The following is a 20,013-nucleotide window of genomic DNA, read 5'->3' as shown; positions in this document are numbered from 1 at the left end:
CTGTTGTGGGAATAAGTTCCTTATTTTGTCAGAGAAAATTCCGAGAAAATGAATAAGTAGTTTTTGTATAAATTTAAAAAATAAGCTTTCTATATACATATATCAAACTTAATATAAATTTTCCAATAACTTTCATTGATCCACCCTACATTTATTTTCAAACACAGCTGTACCTGGTTACAGCCACTTAACATTCGAGCCCAGATAGTTGGCCATTGGCAAAAGGGATGCCTGGCATCCAGTTAACCCATCGAACGCGTTTGTCAACCAAGGCCGTTAAAGGAAATAAACACGAACACTTTTCGACCATATAGACGGCCACTTGTCAGTTCTAATTGACAATAGAAACCGAAACTGGTAGAAGGAAGGAGAAGGATGGAATAAGATGAAGGAAAAGTGAAGTGAGTGAAATGGGGTAAAAATCTAGATGGGCGGAAAGGGGCCTTTTATCAAATCTCCGCCCGAGGGCACGAGGACAAGGCGACCCTTGTTGAAACTCAATCAAACGCCCACGTATTCGGTGAAAAGTTCAAACAATGAAGTTGCCGGCACTTTCGAGCAACGAAAGTGCTGCTGATTCCGATACTAAAGGCCCCCGATGGTGATGACGATGCGAATGTTAAGGCAGCAGCCTGCTTGGCCCCCAGTTAAATAGACAATTTTGCACACAAATCCATTTAATCTAGAGATAAATAACATTTAAGGCTGGGCTCAACAGACCGCCCCGCTTTCGAGTTTGAGACCAATAAGGGACACACACTATGAAAAATTTATATAAAATATATATCAAACAATTTTAAATATAATTTAAACTGAATTTTACTTTAGAAAGCCTAAATATTTATTCAAGTAAATGTTAAGATGAAAATCAATTAAAAAAGATACAAAAGTATCATAAAGAACAGAAAACTATGCTATTTCGGAGTTTATATCTTCTTGTATATGCTTTTAATGTTTACTGTTCCAAAACTATATCAAATTATTAATTAAACACAAATTTATTATAAAACATCTATTACTTTCCCCCATTAAACTATTTTTCTCAAAGTGTCCATCCCGAAAAGCCCCAAAAAAAAAGAGGTTCCTGCTGCTTTGTGAATGGGGGCACTTAACGCACCCGGAAAATTCTTACGCAGCAACCTAATGATTCCCCTGTAGATTCTGTGGTCCGCCCACAAAATGGTTGGCAAGGACCTTCGGCTCCATTGCGTTTCCGCTTCCCGTTCCTTCCACATCCGCATCCGCATCCGCATCCGGATCCGCACTCACATCCGCTCGCATCGATTTGTGTGAGGCGGCAATAAAATCCACTGTGATTAGGTTAAAACTGTTGACTTTCGAGCACAGGGCTCTCTTTCGGTCTGCTGATGTTTTGCCTTTCCAACGAGAGGACGAATCAAAGTGGTTAACCCCTCGACACACACACACAGAGACACACACAACCACACACAGATACACCCCCTTCGAATGACTGTTGGTAAATCGAAAGAGATAAAAATACCCAAATAGCATTCGACTGAAATGTGATTGTGTCGCTCTACCTCCTACGCTGTCTCTCGGCTCCCGCAGTGTGACACTCATTTATTTAATGGTTTTAACTTCCAATTTTCCAATTGTCAGACGTGCAGCCAGATGGCCATTAACCAGAGCAGAAAACCAGAAAAAAACACACATAGACTACGGAGAGTGCTTTTGAATAGAAAGTCGATAGTTTGAACTAAGCCCAGAGTGAAGTTATTAATACTCTGTGAATGTGACAAAGAAAAAATATATATTTTACTTTTTTCACCTTTATTAAAATATATATGTATAAAACCTCTCAGGGAACATATAACTTGAAGTATTTGTTGAAATTGCTAAAGAAAAGTTTCATAAAAAGTTACACAACTTCTAAATCCATGTATTGTTCTGTGCTTTTAACGAGCAGGAAGGTACTTCCAACCAATTATAAAGTTTGCATTTAGTTTGTCTTGTTTTTGAAGTGAGCTAAGAAAAATTGTGATAATTGGACAAAGATTGCCAAGTAAAAGGTAGAATAGGTTGTGTTATTTTATGTTATGAAAACATAGCACTCGAATTAAAATAGTAAATTCTTGATAAGAGATTTTTGAACTAAGAATAAATTCGTTTTTTAGCTGCTCTTGAATTCCCAAAAGGATCTACCCATGCAGAATATTGAATTTTGATTAAAATATATCCCTCCAAAATAAACATAAATTTCTAAATAGAAAGCTTAAAACTAAACACCTTAAGCGAACAATTATACCAAATAATTCAAGAGAATTTCCAATTAATTTCACACATTCGACGTGGCATCACATTCTGAATTCTGAATTCTGAATTCATTAAGAAACCAATCAACCGAAACAGCTCGAATTTCCATTTAAACTTAACTTAATTAAACCCCAACAGAATATTCGCTTCACCTTTTGTGCATGACTCAACTATGCAAACACCATTTAAGCGCTGGCCAACGTTCATCACTTTAATTATCCATAAATTAAACTGTCGAATTTTGCTTTCAATTCGGAATGTCAATCAGTCTGCAGGAATCCCTTCAGCACCAATTTCTAAAATGTAAATTTCATATGCATTGAGGCAAGTAAGAGGATCTCTCGGGGAAAGTGTTGAGCTTCGCAAAATTAACAAAACTCGACGAATGTTCGTTATACCTAACATGTCAGGGCAAAATCCGCTGAAGCTGCATTTGATTTCTGCCACTGAATGTGGAGGCAAAATTCCGGAAATGAAAAAATCCCCCCAAGAGCTAATGAGTTTCAAATAAATATAATATATGTGAGTATATACAGGGATATTTGCACATGTGCGTCGAGGATATAAAATGCAAAATCAGTGGAGAAAAAAAAGGAGGAAAAAACGAAGGAACAAATGAACAAAATGGCACACTAAAGTTTACAAATGCAAATAAGATACTAAGCAAAGTCAGCAGCAACAAATATGTCAAATCTGTTCAGAGAAAGGGAAAGAGACAGGCGTCAGGAGGCAAACGACAGACAGAGATAGCCATGTTTTAGGATAGACAGATGCAAATGGGGAAAAGAGATGGCCAGACAGCCAGTCACAGAGAGAGAGATAGAGATAGAGAAGGAGAGTGAGATGGGACGAGGCTGACAAGCGAAAACATTTATGAGCGCTTGGTCCGTCTGTTGCGGACTTTTACAAAAGAATTGTAGAATATTTTTTAGCTATATACGAGGAGTATGCAAAATATTCCAATGGCAGCTACATCTCTGCACAGGGAATATTTTAAGAAATATTTTGCACAACAAAAAAAATATACATATATATTTATACAAGAAAAAAAATATTCGTTATGAAATATCGGAAAAAATGTCATTTTTACTAGCATATCGAAAATATCTTAAAGTTTGATATATTACAAATTAAAATAAGATATGGATAAACTCAAACAAAAAAAATCGAAAAGGTTTCTTAATTTATAAATTATATTATAATTGTTTTAAACTATTTAATTAAAGTTTTAGCTAATGTGGTTCTCTTCTTTGTCACAATTCACTAAGCCCCTAAAAAGTAGGCAATGCTTTTAGCACAATAATTGCTAAAAGCCTTACCTGCTAATTTAAGTTTCTTTATTTAAAAATTAACTTTATATTTTATAGAAACTTTTATTACTTGTTTATAGTATCTTAAAACATTATAACAACACCCTTACATCCCAAATAAACCCACAAATACCTCTCAAAGCCCCTTTAAAACATCAACAATTCCGCATCAATCCTTTCAAAACACACATCGGATTATAAGATTTATTTGGCACAAATTTTCTCTCTCTGTACGTGTATGGCGCACCCATACACATGTAGCTACAAGCTGTAGCTCAAACACAGGAAATGTAATTTGCATAAGAATAACACACAGACACGCCAAAAGGATGGGAAAACTGTGTGGGGAGAGGGGAGGAAAAACAGGAGCGACAGTCAGGGCGTGGAAAACCATGTGGATGCGGCTGCCAAGATATAGATGGGGCATATGGCACACATATTGAAGTGTAGTCTATATGGGTGAAATGGCTGATGGGGGGGAGGAACGGGGACCGAAGTGTCCTTTAACGAGATTTGCATCTCATCATAATAATGTGAATGACGGACCGGGGCCAAAACCAAGGGAAATGCAGAAAGGGTTGGGAAGAGAGGCAACATTTTCGGGCGGCAGCGGCTGCTGCTGGCTTTAGCACAAGTTGGCCCAAAAGGGTATTCTATTAAAGGCGGGATTACATCGCAATGAGGGCCCATTCACTTTGGCTCAGCAACGTTTCGAAGCGATTCAATTAGCCTAAACGCTTTTGGACTTAAATATGGAATTGGATTTGGATTTGGATTTGCATGTGTGGCCAGCAGCAACAGTTGAAGTTGTCTCATTTTGAGTTAAATTCCTTGTCTGTCGATAACAGGAATTAAATGGAATTTTGGCCCTAGACATGTCTGACAGGGGAAGGAATTGCAGTGCAAGTAGAGTTCATAGTAATTTGAATACAATATTTACAATACTAATGCAAAGTCGAAACTGTTATTATTCCTACATTTATCTCCGAATTTACAACCTTCATCTGACTAAAGATATGAAACTGCTGCTGTTCGGTTTTTATATTCTTATATATATGAATATATATATCAGGGATTTTTCGTTTACTTTTGTGCGGCGCAATCAAGATTTCACCAACAGACGTCGTGGTTATTGAATGAATTGTCAAAAAGAACTCGTTTGCTGCATTTGAAGTTTAACTTGGATATTCGTATAAGCGGTTTAAAAATGGCTGCTATTGATGGCCAGCACTTATGTTCAAGGTACATGTGAAATGTAATTCGGAAATCAAGATGGAATTGTACGAAAAAAAAACCAATAACGAGTGGAAAGGAAAGAAGTATTTAAAGAGAGATGAAAAATGGTAAATTCGATTGTAAAACGTTCACAAAAACTCTAACGTTTTTTCCTATATGGAAATTAAATTAGAAATTAAACAGAACTTCCTAAGAAAAACTTGTAAGCAATGCATTTAAACCTACGTTTTAACTGGTAATAAAACATGGTTAATAAAAGTGTCTTAAAACCCAAAACGAAGTACTAAAATTTGCATTTTAATGAGTATATATTGTATTGTATATTATAATAAAGACTAGCTCTTCTCGAGCTAAGCTTCAGTTTACTGGGACATTTTCGAGAGTAACTATCAATATGAAAGCTCTCCTATTTATTTTTGTAATCGGTGAGAAGTATAGGAATTATATCAAGATGTGCTACTAATTCCTATATCTCTCGAAAGCCATGTCTCTTCTGGATTTGAGCAACGCGCAGATATGTCATTCCGCGTGCACCCGGGAACTTGATCCACATTGCGGAGTTACTGCCAATTGCGCGATTTCTGCACCGAATTTTTGCATTTTGAGATACAAAGATTGCTTACTTAAGCAATTCCACCTGCCACGTAAGTCGGACTAAGATTATGGATTTAATGAACAACTCATAGAATCATTTCATATTCCCCAGCTATCACTGATGTTCTGCCTATGGGTTGCCCTATTTCCTTGCCCCCATGTCCAGGAATTTAAAATACATTCTTACACTGTTTAAGTAAACCTTGTTTCTACGAATTATAAAACATTTTAAAATACTTTTAATAAAGTAATAATAATTGGACAAAATTCTTTAAAGGTAAGTAGTGAAATAAATATTTTACCTTTAACTTTTGGTAGCCTTAAATTAAGATTCTTTCTAGAAAACTTCCTGACTATATTTCTTAATTTAATCTCCCTATACTCTTTTGATATCAAATATAGTTTTTCACGTTTTCTTCAAGTTCCACTTCAGATAATCCACAATTCAATTGATAAATGTCTTTTAAAGTAACACCTTATTGATGACTATCTGCTTTCGATTTTCGAGAAAAAAAATGGAGAATTCCTTTTTGGTCTTTCCATAAAATGATTTCACTTTCAATGGATGGCAAGTTTAAGGTTAATCTCACATTTGTTGCCATCACATCCGTTTAAAGTATCACCTTATTGATGGTTTTGGCTGATGGGGGAAAATAGTTGCTGCAAAACCCTTTTGCTTTTGGTCCCGTCACCTTCGGCATGGCAATTTATTTCGCAACACTCGCCGGACAAAGTTTTGTTTCGAGGTTTATGGGCGATGGCTTCTCCTACGAGTATAACCACTCCGGGGCCACGTCCAATATCCAACCATGCACGCAAAAGTTTGCCAAAAACTTCTACCGAGTCTAACAAATTCAATTTGTCAGGCTTGGCGCGCCTCGGAGTGCGGCTAATCCATTTACAATTTCAAAGTAAACAAACAAAATGTATCCTCAGCTCGACGAGACATTTAGTCCCGGCTTTTCGAGACCAGGGTGTTGGGGCCAGGTTTTGAGTTTGAATTTGAGTTTCTCCTTTTCCTTCTCGTTCTCGTTTGGATTTCCAATGAAAATGCAGCGGAAACTTTGCTGCCAACAGCTTCAGTCGAGAGTTTATAAATTATTTATTAAGTATTATTAAACCTAATACCAAACCTAAAGAATTTAGCAACAGAACCGGGCTAGATAAAGAGTTTTCTTAAGGCTCAGCAAGCTTAGTAAGCTAAGAAATGCATAACTTTTCAATATTAATTTCAGCAACTTTTTTCTATAAATAATACGCCTGAAAATCAACTGAAAAATGTATAAATTTTCCAAAGTGCAGACTAAACTAGAAGACACGGCACTTGAATAAAATAAAAACTCCCATTCCTCTTTCACTTTTCGCCTTTTTGCCGGAATAGACAGCCTTTTTCTGGTGGGAGGCTGCCTTCTCAAGAAGTTTACGCGTCTTTAAAGTTGCACTTTGAGTTGTTTTATAGTTTTTAGTATATATATCTACGTTTTATTTTTTATTTGCCCCTGAAATAACCCAAACAAAAGGAAAAACTGTGTGGCACAAGCTCAAGCTAAAGCTTTGCCGTTGCCAGTGGAAAATAACTTATTCAGTGGGCGTGGCAACTGGGGGCCAGTTCACATTTTAGTTGGAATTGGTTTTCAAGGCTTAAGTCCTTAAGTCTTCAAAATCAGATTTAAGCCTCTGATTTATGAGTTGTGAAATGGGGAATTTATGAAAACTAAAAGTTGAAGTCGGATGCTGCATTTGGCTAATAGTTAAGTTGATTAAATTGTTTTCGGTTGGGCATTTCAATTACCAATTTAAATTGTTCAAAGTTTAAGTGCTACCAGTTGGTCATTCAAATAATGCGCATACGCCCTGGGGACACACGTTTCCGTTTTGATAGCCAGAATTATGCGACTTTAATAAACTGTTGCCAAATTAATTGTTTCCTTTAGGCTTTCGAAGGAGGAGAGAAAGTTGCCTAAGATTGGGTGGGGATTTTGTCGCCATACGCCTAATGGGATTTCTCTAAAGTTTATTAAATTTAATTTAAGTTGTTTACTTGAGGTAAATAGTTGCAAGTTTTAATTAAGATTAATCCGACAAGTGAGGATAATAGAATAATGCTCTGAGCGATTTAAAACTAAAGTAAAGGAACATAGAAAATTAGTAAGGTAGCACACCTGCTCCCTTAGGATTAATTGCTTATTTAATAGAAAGTTTCATTAAGAAACATTTTTATTTAGAAAATAATACGTCCCTGGCCACTTAAATTTCACTCCAAAATAATAAAGTATTTGCCTAACAAAGGGTTCGCCGCTACAAAGTGGTCAATTAATATCACGCATACGCCCCGTGAGCAGGATTTGCTCTTAACCTGAATTTAATTAAATATGGCCAAGCATTTAATGCTCTTTCTCTCACACCGCTAGCAGCTACTTTAAGTGTGTATTTAAATAAGAGCCTTCAATCCCTTATAGTTTAAGTGCGGGGAAAAGGGCTTCCTCTTGCCTCTAGCAAATTGGTCAACTATGTATATCGCGCATACGCCCCATGGACACGTTTCCGTTTGATTGCCGTGGAGTTTACCTGAAAATTAAATTCGAGGATTTTGCATCCAGGCAAGAAATCTATATATAGCTATATATATATATGTATATACCAGAGGTTATATACGTGGCCTGTGTTTGTGTGCGTATACCTTCGTGTAACGCCAACGGCGGCAATTTCTTGTACAACAATTTGTGAGTCTGCTGCGCTCAGCACTCACGTAATGAGCATAAACTACAGGCACACAAAAAGGCCAACACCCACACCAACACACACACACCCACACAGCGGATACCCATATACACAGGCTGGCAAAGATGGCTAAGAGAATATCGCGCTGCCGTGCACATAATTGGTGCAAAAAGTTTGAAAATTATCACGGAAGCAAAGCCGAAACACGTACATACATCACCGTCAGCGGACGCGAGATGGCATAATGTTGGAAGGCACTTCCCCCAGCTCTTACACTTTTCAAAATAAACCAGGGATTAAAGCCTTCATCTTTCCTTAATCCAAAGATTTAATTGCAAGATCAGAAAATAATAATATTTAATATGTTATTTGGAAACTTAAGATTTCTGAATTGAGAAATAACTTATCTAATGCTTCTGCTTGATTTTTTAAATTTATTGTAATGTTTTAAAAGTATTTAGTTGTTTTTGGTGTGTATCTGTACTCCGTACTCCCACTTTTTTAGGCCCTTTTATGGCGGAACACCTTGTGACCCGGACTGAGCCTTAAATAAGCACCGCCCGGAGCCGGGTTCGGTTCGCCTTTGGGCGGCCAACGGCCAAAAATTTATTGAAGCGAAGGCGACTGTCCTAATCCCCGACCCTAATTACTCATAGAGCCCGTAGGTTACAGACCTCGTCCAACAATTACATCCGTGGCTCGTGTTTAGTCTTATTCCCTGAATAACAAAAAAAGCATACCGAAGCGGAAAAGCGGAAAATGTTTCACTTTGTGTTAAACTAAAGAGTTTCCGCTTTTGGCTTTTGTTTTTTGTTGTTTTTTTTTTTTTTGGGTAAGCAATTAGCCGGGGCATAGTGATTAAAAAGTGGAAATGCTAGAAGTCGAGTTGATTACACGCCGATTATCATCTGCCGAAAATGGGCAGCATTGGTGGTAGCTTTACAGGAAATTCTAAGCACTTGAGATGTAAAGATTGTTAATCAACACTGTTTTTTGACATATAAGATATTGTCTTAATTATCTGGGTTTATTGTTAAGTTTTTGCAATAAATAACAAACAACTCCTAAGAAGCATTTATGGCATCAACTACACTTTAGACTTAAAGCCTTAAGGGTTTGTAGAATAAATGTACAAAATACCATAAATGTTAAACCTGACAATTAATTCTTATTCCCCAAATGCAAGTAGATTTTAACACAGCTAATGCAGAGGCAGCCACAGGCATAATTATAATGGAAATTACATTTAAATGAAACATCATGAGGGATCAAATTCCATTATGATATCTGGTTTCAATCGCTGACCCAGAATTCCATCAGAAATGTGGGAAAATTAATTAATTTGTAACCTTTTTCCCCCAGCTCTCCCTTACACAAACATACACACATTCACAGACTCACGGCAAACTAAAGTTTATTTTTGTTTTTGCCCCAAAGAGATGTTGATTCACATTTAATTTAGTGTAAAAAGCGAGTTCTTTTTCATTATATTTTATGTTTATCAACTAATAAAAAGCAAAACGTTTCACTTTACACCAAAACTGCGAAAGACTTTGAGCCCCATGGGCGACTCGGAATTACACTGGACTGCAAGAGTCCCATTAAGTTTGTGTGTGTTTGTGTGTGGATGTGGGTGTGTGTGCCGGCCATTAAAAAGTTTTTCCCCCTTTTCCCATGCGCAAGAGGGGAAGGTCCTGCCAGAAGGAGTTGGTTACTGGTCCTGGCTGCTGCAGCTGCTGCTGCTCTTGGACCTGGTATGGATTCAGATACAGGTACCAGTTCTAGTGGTGCTGCCATTGGCACCTGTGTGTTGCCAGTTGCCAGTGCCGGGTGCAGCTGAAAATACGTTTGCATATGAATTTTTCAAAATGTTTTTTGCACTGACCTCGTTTACGGGTCAGAGCGGCTATGAAAAGTTTGCCCTGCAAACTAAATTGCCGTTTCCAACTGGAGGTGGAAGGAAGGCACGGTCTCCGGCTTTGAGTTTTTCTCTTTTCCTCTATTTTTTTTCCAACATTCCTCGGTTTTTTTCCCCTCTTTTTTTCTGTGAGTAGTACTCCGCTCAACCCACTTCTTGTATTTATACCCTTGCAGGGTATTATAATTTCAGTCAGAAGTTTGCAACGCAGTGAAGGAGTGATCTCCGACCATAGTAAGTGAGTATGTATGATCAGTTACTAACTTTGAACACTTATGAGCAATGACTTGCAACTTTTGTAACACAACACATTTCTAAGACTTGGCCGGTAGAAGTCACTTCGTTCCGGGGATGTTAGAACCAGTTGAGAATCATATGTTCAGATGTGCAAGATTTGTTTTGGAACAAATTTAAGCTATTTGAAGGAAACTATGGAGTTATTCTTCTATAAAATTTTACTAGTATATAAGCCGGAGCACGGCAAATCGGTGGACTATATATAGACATATATAGCTGCCATAGGAACAATCGGAAAATTGACTATGAGCAGTAATTAAGTATAAGCACTAAGTAACTCTAAACAGTAAGTATCTATGGCCAGTGAGTAACAACGATCAGTAAGCTCTTATGACCAGTAATTAAGTATGACCAGTAACATAAGTTACTCTGAACAGTAAGTATTTATGACCAGTAAGTAACTATGATCAATAAGTATCTATGATTACTAAGCATGCATGATCAGTTACTAACTTTGAACACTTATAAGCAATGACTTGCAACTTTTGTAACACAACACATTTCTGAGACTTGTCCGGTAGAAGTCACTTCGTTCCGGGGATGTTAGAACCATTTGGGAATCATATGCTTGTGCGAAATTTGTTTTGGAACAAATTCAAGAGCAAGCTATTTGAAGACAACTATGGAGTTATTCTTCTATATAATTTTACTAGTATATAGTCGGAGCATGGCGAATCGGTGGACTATATATATACATATATATAGCTGACATAGGAACAATCAAACGATTTATAGAAATATTATCAGTAATTAAGTCTGACCAGTGATTAACTATGATCAGCAAGCTTCTATGAACATTAAGTTACTCTGAACATTAAGTATCTATGACCAGTAAGTAACTTTGACCATTAAGTATCTAAGACCACTAAGCATTTAAGATCAGTTACTAACTTTGAACACTAATAAACAATGACTTGCAACTTTTGTAACACAACACTTTTCTGAGACTTGTTCGGTAGAAGGTCACTTCGTTCCGGGGATGTTAGAACCATTTGGGAATCATATGCATGTGCGAGATTTGTTTTGGAACAAATTCAAGAGCAAGCTATTTGAATGAAACTATGGAGTTGTTCTTCTATATAATTTTACTATCGGCGAATCGGTGGACTATATACATATATACATACATATGTATATATATAGCTACCATAGGAACGATTGAAAAATGTTAAGAAAAAAATATTATAACTTTTCCAGCTTTCTACTCATTTTCATCAAATTTGGGATATAGCCATTTTAAATCGGAAGGATATACAATCTTCGGTGTGCTGAAGTTAGCTTCCTTTCTTGTTTTTTTTCTTTTTAGTTTAGTTTACACCGGCGGTGCAGCATATTGAAATGCGATTACAGGGCTCTGGCCTGGTGGCTGGTGGATTCATGTTCATTAAACATGCATAAACATACACACACACACACACGTATATATACAGGGGCAAACACCCACTTATACAGGCGCCAAAAGAGGACCAACCGGAGGAGAGGCAAAAGGACAGAGATGGCGGATTTTGGTACACGCAAAAGAATTAGAGGGTTCTTTTTAAAGAGAGTAATAAGTATCAATATATCGATAAAAATTAATATTTATATAGAGAAAGTGGATACATAAAGCATAAAATAAACTGAATTCAATAAATATATAGAACGCGTGCGATTATACCCAAAAAAAATATTAAAATATGTATATGGTACTAAGTATCATTGATTACAATTATTCGCCGCATAAAAATCAAGGTAAGACTACGTTAAGAAATATATTAAATAAATAAATACAATTTTAATACATTTTGTTAAAAAAGTATAAAGAAAATGAATTACACAAATATTAACTTTTGTCAAGTGTAGCGGATTGCAGAGCTCGCAAAAGCTGTAACATTTTGGAAGCAGCTGTCCCCAGGCACATGTAAACAGTTTAAATTTTCAAAGCGATGTGCTAATTTTAAATCAATTACATGACGTGACGACGACACTTTCCTCCTACACCCCACACGAAAAAAAAGAGAAAAACAAACCCCAAAATAAAACCCCATCTTTGTCCCATCTTTAAAATTCCAGATGCTGGCATTGAAATTTTGCCAGGCATCGGGACAATAGGCAGTGTAATCGCAATCGAAAATGCGTACACAAGTCAGAAATGTTTTTCTGGCAACAGTTGGCGTTAAAAGTTTGCGTCAGTCGTCGACAGTGGATTTACTTATGGCAGAAAGTTGTAGCCAATGGCAATACCAATGCGAATACGAAAATATCAAGGCCCCCAAGGCGACGCCCTCAATTCATTTTACACTCATTTTTGGGACACAGAAAGAAAAAAATATCATTGAAATTCAGGCATCCGTTTATTTATTTAAAACTAAATTTTAATCCTTGAAAAATTCAACTATGGTACATTTAAATATACGCTGAATAAAGCCAGCAAGAGAAACTTCTACAAAAATTGCTAACTATCTTTCTAATTTATAATTCAAATATCCCTTTATGCCAATTCCCTAAACATTGTTTAACAATTATAATAAGAATTACTACTACTATGACTTTTCCTCTGTGCATCAAGTGTAAAATGTCTTTTGGGGAAAGAAGAGACAAAAAATATATATAGGCTTTGGGGGAAAAGTTTCCTTAGTGCTACATTTGGCGACACAGCAAACTGCCAAATTGAAGGCATCTGCCTTGTGGTTCGGTGGGTTGGTGGTTTCAGTTGGTTTCAGTTGGATTCGGTTCGGTTTCGGATGCTTTGCCCCCACCCAGATGAGGTGGACTTAGGCACCGCCGCATGTTCTCATGGCCCCTTTTCCTGGTTTCTCGCTGCTTCTGAAAGCCTCCTCCACACATAAGTTTCAAAAGAAGCCAAGAGGAAATGGAAAATGCGGTGGCCGAGGTATGGGTGGAGAGAAAGCAACAGTTTTTCGTGCACTGTAAAAATTTGGAATTCAAGGAATTGTTGGGGGAGGTTCTAAAATCGAAAGCTGTTTAGCAAGAACAAACACTATTTGTTAGTAAAAGTTTCATAAGAAACAACAGAAGAGGATGAGAATTCCCTTTTAGGCAATTCTAAGAAACTTATTGTAAATGTAAATGAAATGAAACCAACTATGTTAGAATTGAAAATTCAAACACTTTAGGCAACCTACTTGAATAAATCAAGGTATATACATTTACTTGCTATACACAAAATTATTATTCAGTTTAATAGTTAATAAATATTGTATTTGGACAAGGCCTAGTGCTGCTACAGGATAATAGAAAATATTGCTTAAGAAACCCATTAAAATAAGTCACAGTATATTTTTAATAAACTCCAACTGCATTCAATTGAAATAAAAACTTTCTCAGGGAATAAGCCGCCTGAGAAAATTGGCTAAGAAAATATACAATGGACATTTTCTTATGGTTCAAAAGAAACCAAATCGATTGGAAGAATATTATTGTAATGTCAGGCATTATATTATATCCACATTCATAAACTATTTTTGCTTCATTGATTTTCCCTGCCGCCGCTTAAAAAGAATCCTCTCAAAGTGTAGCTATGTTTTTATGCCTGCTAACATACATTTGTATATATGTATGTATATACTATAAGATTCAACAGGCCCACATTTTCCCATTTTCCCAGGCACTTTCCTTTCCTCTTTCCCTCCAACCTTCTCGCTTTTTATTTGACTTAAATAAATACATTCAAGTGAATATGGCGGTGGGTGTCTGTGCGACGTTCTTTATGGTAAAAAGTTCGGGACGTCAAGTCGAGTCGAGTAAATATATGTGTTTGTTCAGACACACAAGTACGTATATGTACATAATTTAGTGAACTTGAAACTTGCCTCCTGGTCGTCGTCGAGTGGGATATATATATTTGTATATCGGATGTAAAGGAGCTGGCCAAATTGTCGCCCCAAACCCCCGTCACCAATAAAGACGGGCCAAAAAAGAAAAGCAAGCAAGGGAATTTCATGCTAAGTAATTTATATAGGCCTGTACAGTGGTTATCCCGATATTTGCAAAACCCAAAACAATATCCTTATGTTCTCTAGTTGAACAAAAATTAATAGCTTTCTGCTTTAAGCGATATTAAATCCAACCAATTAGGCCTGCAACTTTTATTCATGAATTAAACAAAAAGTGAATGTACAACAAAAGGTAACGTATACGCACCGTTGGACATGTGGACTCGATAAAATTATCATTGAAATATACCGACAAGTAAGGATTAAAGAATTAAAGCTAAATGAAAGCAATGAAAAAAGCATTTAAAGTCTTTTAGGGTTTAAATTACAGTTCCATTAAAAGAAAACTTCCTAATTTTAAAGAATTAAACCTCTTTAAATATTTACCTCAATTTATATTAAAAGTTCAGAATTGAAAGACAAAAAATGTATCTTTAAAACAATAAATAGTAATAATAAAATAGTTAAAAGTTGGATTTTAAAACTTCATAATTTGCTAACAAAAATGTTTAAAACTTCTTTGAAGAAACAAATCAATTTATTTTCATTAAAATTTTTAAACAATTTCATTTCCGAACATTCGAAAGCATTTATGAGTTACCACTGTCCTTTTCTGTATACATTTGTATGCGAACAAACACATAAAAAGCAATGCAATATATGCGTGTATATGTGTGCGACAGCACAGCATCACCAAAAAAAGCAGTATCAGCTTATTAAAGATTTAAAAAAAATGTCCATGCAATGCAAGGGGGGAGCAGGAAATTGATATGCACTTACCGGTCACACGGATTCCAGGACAAAGAAAAAAAGGGAAACAGGAAAAATAAAAACAGGAAAATAAATAAGAAGAGGGTAGAACGAGAAGACGCAAAGAAGGAAGGAGCGCAACAGTAGCGCACGGCAGCTGAAAAGTATGCTAAGAATAACACAGTACATTCCGCTGGCTAAAGGTAAACGCTAAATATCATTGTGGGTGTGTGTGAATACACCTAGAAATCTTTTATATATATATTACATTAAATATATACCATCAGAAATATCAAAAGAATAACCTTATAACAAATATGGAATAGTTTTCAGAGCAGAGAAAGCATAAAACTAAAATAAAATGCATTAAGAAATAATAATTCCCTTCGATTTTCTTCAAGTGTTCTATTCAAAATGAAGATCGAATTAAAAAGCAAGCAAAAGGAAGAAAAAAAGATAGTGGAATGGAAGTTTTCCTTTTTTTTATTCGATTTTTGTTTAGCCAGCTGTGTGGCAAATTGAAAGATAATAACGGTGAAGGAACAGGATACGGCAAAACAGGTGTATGAAGTGGCCAAAATGAAGCGCACAAATACCGAGTTAGCAAAGGAAATCAATTTTCTTCACTCTCTTCCTCATTTTTTATCGCATCAATCACACACACGGACTCCGATTGAAAGCAAATCACAGGTAAACAAAGGAAATAATGACGCGGGCGGAATGTAATCGATACATCTGTCTCTTCAGAACTCCCTGTTTTGAGCAATTAATTAAAAAAACTGTCAAGTAACTCAATACCAAATCAATCAAATCCTTATCTGGCAACAAAATGCATATTTGATATGTATTTAATTTCATTAAAACAATTTTAATTACAACCTGCCAAAATTTGCCGAGGGGCAAACATTAAAATGTGAGGAAATTAATCATTTGTATTTGCTCTTGGCGAAATACAAAAATTACTATTAAAGGGAACACGCACTGTTTACACTTTAAACAATAAATATTAGAATTTGTTAATATATTTACAGCCTAAAAACATATTAAAAAATAATCATATTGCAGTTCTTTAACGAAAATGAAACTTGAACACATTCAAATTCCCTTTCTCTTTTGTGAAATCATATGGGTTTTTGTAATTTTCGAGCCACACACTTGTGTGGTACCCAATCATGTGTGTGTGCCGGTTTCGCATTCACCCAAAAATGTACCGTTGTCCACTTACAGTCCACAACCACAGAACCACAGAAATTTCGAACAACTTTTGCAACGGACGCATTAAATTACAAGGGCAATTTCATTTTACGACACTTATCAAATGCTTTACGCAACATAAAGCTTCTCGACCCTAAATATTACACGATTAGAATTAAACACGAAATAGAATATAACTAGTGTGTATCGAAATAGGAAACGAGAATAATGGCGTTGGCGGGAGTTTTAAATTGGGAATGGATACATGGTAGCTTTCAAAATATAAGATATGTATAGATAATATATATAGAAGTAATATTTATATGGAATGCGATAGCTCCTGAGCCCCATAATAATATTTTCAGAGTCCACGATAAACATTACTTATATATATCCATTATGAGATGTGCTGCTTTCTACTACTAAATTAATAAAAAGCTACAAGCCATATACAAATGTGTATACAAAAATAAATCAAATTAAAATAGAAATGAAAATGAAAATAATATAAATGTGATGAATATGATTTGATATGATACAAATAAAGCGTTTAACTTTAATATGTATAATGGGAAAATTTAAAAGCCCCTTTAAAGAATTATTATTTTTATGAATTTAAACACAAACATTTTCACTTTTTTTAAAGTTTATTGTGGAGTTTTACAAACTTCAGTTAAGTTTAAGGTTTTTTTGTTAATTTAAATAGTACGTTAAGTTGCCTATTTTCGAGGATTCTGAGATTACTCATTATTAATTGCAATATGTAAAAAATGTAGCTGCCAACTATGATTGGAATTTACTTTAACGGCCTGCTGTATTAATTTTAGTAGAAAACGGACCCACTGAACGTTTCAAGACTATTTTGAAGTTCTCACTCACCGTATAGTCCTCCTTAAAGACAACCACTAGATTCAGTTCAAACTCTGAAATATATAAGTTAATAGATTTGTAAATAAACGAATAATAAACAAAAAAATTTAAATATATATTGAATATAAGTATTATGGAGAGCTTTTATTATGAGGAGCTATTATGAAACACTATTTATTATTCCTATAAAAAAGTAAACTTACCGATCTTAAAGTTCTTGGTGAGCAGCGTGGGACATGTAAACAATCTGGGCAGAACCATATAGATGGGCAACTCCAGCTTGGGCAGTACATTGCCATCAGCTATTTGTATTGTTTGGATTTCGGTAGCATCCTTTGAGTAGCCCTCATCGCAACCGCACGTCTCCACGCGAACCAATTGCATTTCAATGGATTTAATTGCCGCCTCCGTATGCTGCACCGTGATGCTGCCGGTTATTGGGGTTGTCACACAGAATTCACTTCGATCCAGGCGGCCTGTGATAAGGAACCGCGGCATAGATAATCTCTCTTTGGCGGTGGCATTCTTTTGCAACGAATCTGGACTCAGACTGAAAGGCACTGCCTTTAAAGAGTCCTCGCCGAGGGCCACCGGCTTATATTGTACGCAAAACTGTTGGATTCTTGTCATGGACTTGCCCAGAAAATTCCGTTTTAAAGTGCAGTTCAGCTGATAGTTGACATTGATGAAGACCCCGTGATAGGTTTCGTACAGCATCTTAGGTTCCTTTTTGCAAACCAATGGAAGCTCGAAGTGGAATTCCGAGCGACCGGCGCTCAGCTTTCCCGGCGCAGATAGCTCCAAACTGTTCTGCAGGAGATTGATGGGCTTCACGGAGTTGTAGAAGGCGTCGAACAATCCGACTGTCTTGCTGCTGAGCTGGAGATTAACGATTCCCTCCAAATATAGCATGATTCCTTCATGTTTCGTCTCCTGCGCGCACTGAAACTGCACGCAGCCCAGCAGCATGTCCTACGGAAGATAAACACATTAATAAATAATATATGCACTAAATAAACAACTTACATTTTCATAATACACTTTATTTTCGCGTTTTAATTTAATTTCAAAGAGCAAAGAACTCATTTTAACACTTGTTTGTCATAAACAGCTGATTGGAGCCGTATAGTTCCTGCTGATAGATTTGGCAGCCCTGGCAAAAGCTGTTTATCGAGTTGGCAGTCCCACTTCTCACAAAACGAAAACAAACGAATTTTTACATAAGTTTATTTAAAATATTTCTTAAATACAAATGCCTCGCAATCAGAATGCCGAACGGGATAATCCCTGCCTTAAGGTATGCTTAATTAAAACCAATTCAATAAATTGTTAATAGTTTGTTCTTGACAGGAACAAGAACTATCATTCAAATGCCTTAACAAAAACAACTTTGATCACGAAAAGTGCGAGGTTTATTTCGCCAATTACAACAATTGCAAGGAGTTTTGGGTGAGTTCTTCAATAAAAGTATATGGGTTATGAACCAAAATCTTATTTTTTTATAGAACAAAGTAAAAAGCGAACGCAGAGCTAAGGGAATAGCTCCCTATTTGCCGCCGGTCGAGGAGCGCGATGCCATTAAAGCCAACTATATGAAGGGAAAACCTACGCAAAGTTGATACTCTTCTCCATTTGGAAATTTTTGTTTAAAATTTTAGTAACATAGAATGTAAATAATAACATTTTTTAAAAAGTTAGTTTTCTCAGAGAAGCCACAATTTTTAAATTATAATAAAACAGTTTTATATTATACAAGTGCAACTAATAAATTTTAGCTTTGGCTGTGTATAACATCAGCTCCCACCACTTTCAGGGCGGGCATGGCCTCCTCCAACATGGCCGTGGCCAATTCCAGTTCCAAAGTCGCCTTGGGATCATCTAGGATTAACAATTTCAAGCTGGGCAGACGATAAAGGCAGGCCAGTCCATTTGTGGTGATATCGGTGCCCGAAAGGTCCAGCACTTCTAGATGCGAAAACCCACCGCCGGAGATCCTGTCCAGACACCAGTCGTCAAAGGTTTTCACGTTGTGAAGGGAGAGGAACTTCAGAGAATCGAGACACCGCAGGTTCTCCAATCCCTCGTAATACAAGACCATGTTGTCACACCGCAAGGCCTCTACTTTATAGCCGGGATCAAACCTGTTGGGCAGATTGAATTCACCATCCTCGGTGGCCCTGTGCCAGCGTTGATCGTTGAAGAACTTGGCGGCACCGCCTCGATACAGGATGAAATGTGCCGCTGCCAACTCGGCACCCAGAATCTTGTGCCTCTCCGGAATGAACTGTTGCATGTGTCGCTCGATCCGTTCCTTCCGATTGTCCCACCATTGGCGCATGCTCCTGGGACTCAGGTCAATTGGTTGCTGCATCATCACTATGAAATCGGAGGTCTGCTCAGAGTTGGAGAACAGTTTCAGCTTGCTATTCCAATCCTCAGGCCGGTCACCGATCGGAGTCCTCCACTTTAATTTCTGCTTGTCGGCGGCCAATTCCGTGCGAATCCTCTTAACTGTGGCACTAACCTCTTCCTCGCCATTCTGGGTTTGGTTTGTGGGTAGCGTGGAGGCCATTCGACTGCCACATCGCCCCCATAAGGGTAATCTAATGGACAGCCGTTGTAGCATGCTTAAAATTGCAATCCGTAAATAAATTTTGACTAGCTAGAGATGTGCACGTTACGTGACCGCTGTGTAGGCTCACGAAAGAATTATATCGGTATGATTATTACAAAACTAAACACTTGTATTTATCAAAGAAGGCGCTGACTTTACCGTAATATTAAACTGAATATATTCTTTTAAGTGGGCAATCAAAGATTTATATGTCTATAAGCTAAAAAAAATCAATTCATTTTCGTGCGTGAGCCATTAGGAATGTGCAACATCGCAGCAGCTGATGCATCAGCTGTTAAA

General features: G+C 36.7%; 5 protein-coding genes across 9 annotated transcripts in view; 2 read left to right on the top strand and 3 right to left on the bottom strand.

The window, feature by feature from the left end:
- Positions 1 to 6,252, bottom strand: part of cmpy (crimpy) — a 92,853-nt gene extending 86,601 nt beyond the window's left edge. For 2 of the 4 annotated variants that reach the window (XM_086834213.1, XM_086834212.1), the window contains exon 1: positions 6,005 to 6,252. The gene's annotated coding sequence lies outside the window, so the exon portion shown is untranslated. The remainder of the gene's footprint in view (positions 1 to 6,004) is intronic. The other 2 variants (XM_086834214.1, XM_086834215.1) reach the window with 1 other exon arrangement.
- Positions 5,131 to 5,650, top strand: LOC147643483 (accessory gland protein Acp63F-like). The gene is made up of 3 exons (XM_086834220.1): positions 5,131 to 5,245; positions 5,303 to 5,464; positions 5,527 to 5,650. Exons 1-3 carry the CDS (start codon positions 5,215 to 5,217, stop codon positions 5,586 to 5,588), a joined length of 255 nt encoding a protein of 84 aa, XP_086690346.1. The 5' UTR covers positions 5,131 to 5,214; the 3' UTR covers positions 5,589 to 5,650.
- Positions 6,253 to 16,857: 10,605 nt separating the features above from the next.
- LOC110176693 (vacuolar protein sorting-associated protein 26C) lies at positions 16,858 to 18,286 on the bottom strand. Its single transcript, XM_020943125.2, has 3 exons — positions 18,126 to 18,286; positions 17,303 to 18,071; positions 16,858 to 17,152 (listed from the first exon to the last, which is right to left on the bottom strand). Exons 1-3 carry the CDS (start codon positions 18,183 to 18,185, stop codon positions 17,031 to 17,033), a joined length of 951 nt encoding a protein of 316 aa, XP_020798784.2. The 5' UTR covers positions 18,186 to 18,286; the 3' UTR covers positions 16,858 to 17,030.
- Positions 18,265 to 18,860, top strand: LOC110176714 (coiled-coil-helix-coiled-coil-helix domain-containing protein 7). 2 transcript variants are annotated; one of them, XM_020943154.2, is made up of 3 exons: positions 18,265 to 18,396; positions 18,450 to 18,548; positions 18,605 to 18,860. In XM_020943154.2, the coding sequence occupies exons 1-3, from the start codon at positions 18,352 to 18,354 to the stop codon at positions 18,716 to 18,718; spliced, it is 258 nt and encodes an 85-aa protein (XP_020798813.2). In that variant the 5' UTR covers positions 18,265 to 18,351; the 3' UTR covers positions 18,719 to 18,860. The 2 variants fall into 2 exon arrangements, with proteins under 2 accessions (XP_020798813.2, XP_086690345.1); XM_086834219.1 differs by having other exon boundaries at positions 18,272 to 18,396; positions 18,436 to 18,548.
- Positions 18,494 to 19,725, bottom strand: LOC110176713 (distal membrane arm assembly component 2). The gene has a single exon (XM_020943153.2). It carries the CDS (start codon positions 19,723 to 19,725, stop codon positions 18,871 to 18,873), a length of 855 nt encoding a protein of 284 aa, XP_020798812.2. The 3' UTR covers positions 18,494 to 18,870.
- Positions 19,726 to 20,013: the final 288 nt, after the last annotated feature.

This window comes from Drosophila serrata, unplaced genomic scaffold (genome assembly GCF_035046125.1).
Source record: "Drosophila serrata isolate PLE 108 unplaced genomic scaffold, ASM3504612v1 contig_272, whole genome shotgun sequence".
NCBI classification, from domain to species: domain Eukaryota; kingdom Metazoa; phylum Arthropoda; class Insecta; order Diptera; family Drosophilidae; genus Drosophila; species Drosophila serrata.
The sequence above is the reverse complement of the archived record's forward strand: the minus strand, read 5'-3'. Positions and strand labels throughout refer to the sequence as shown.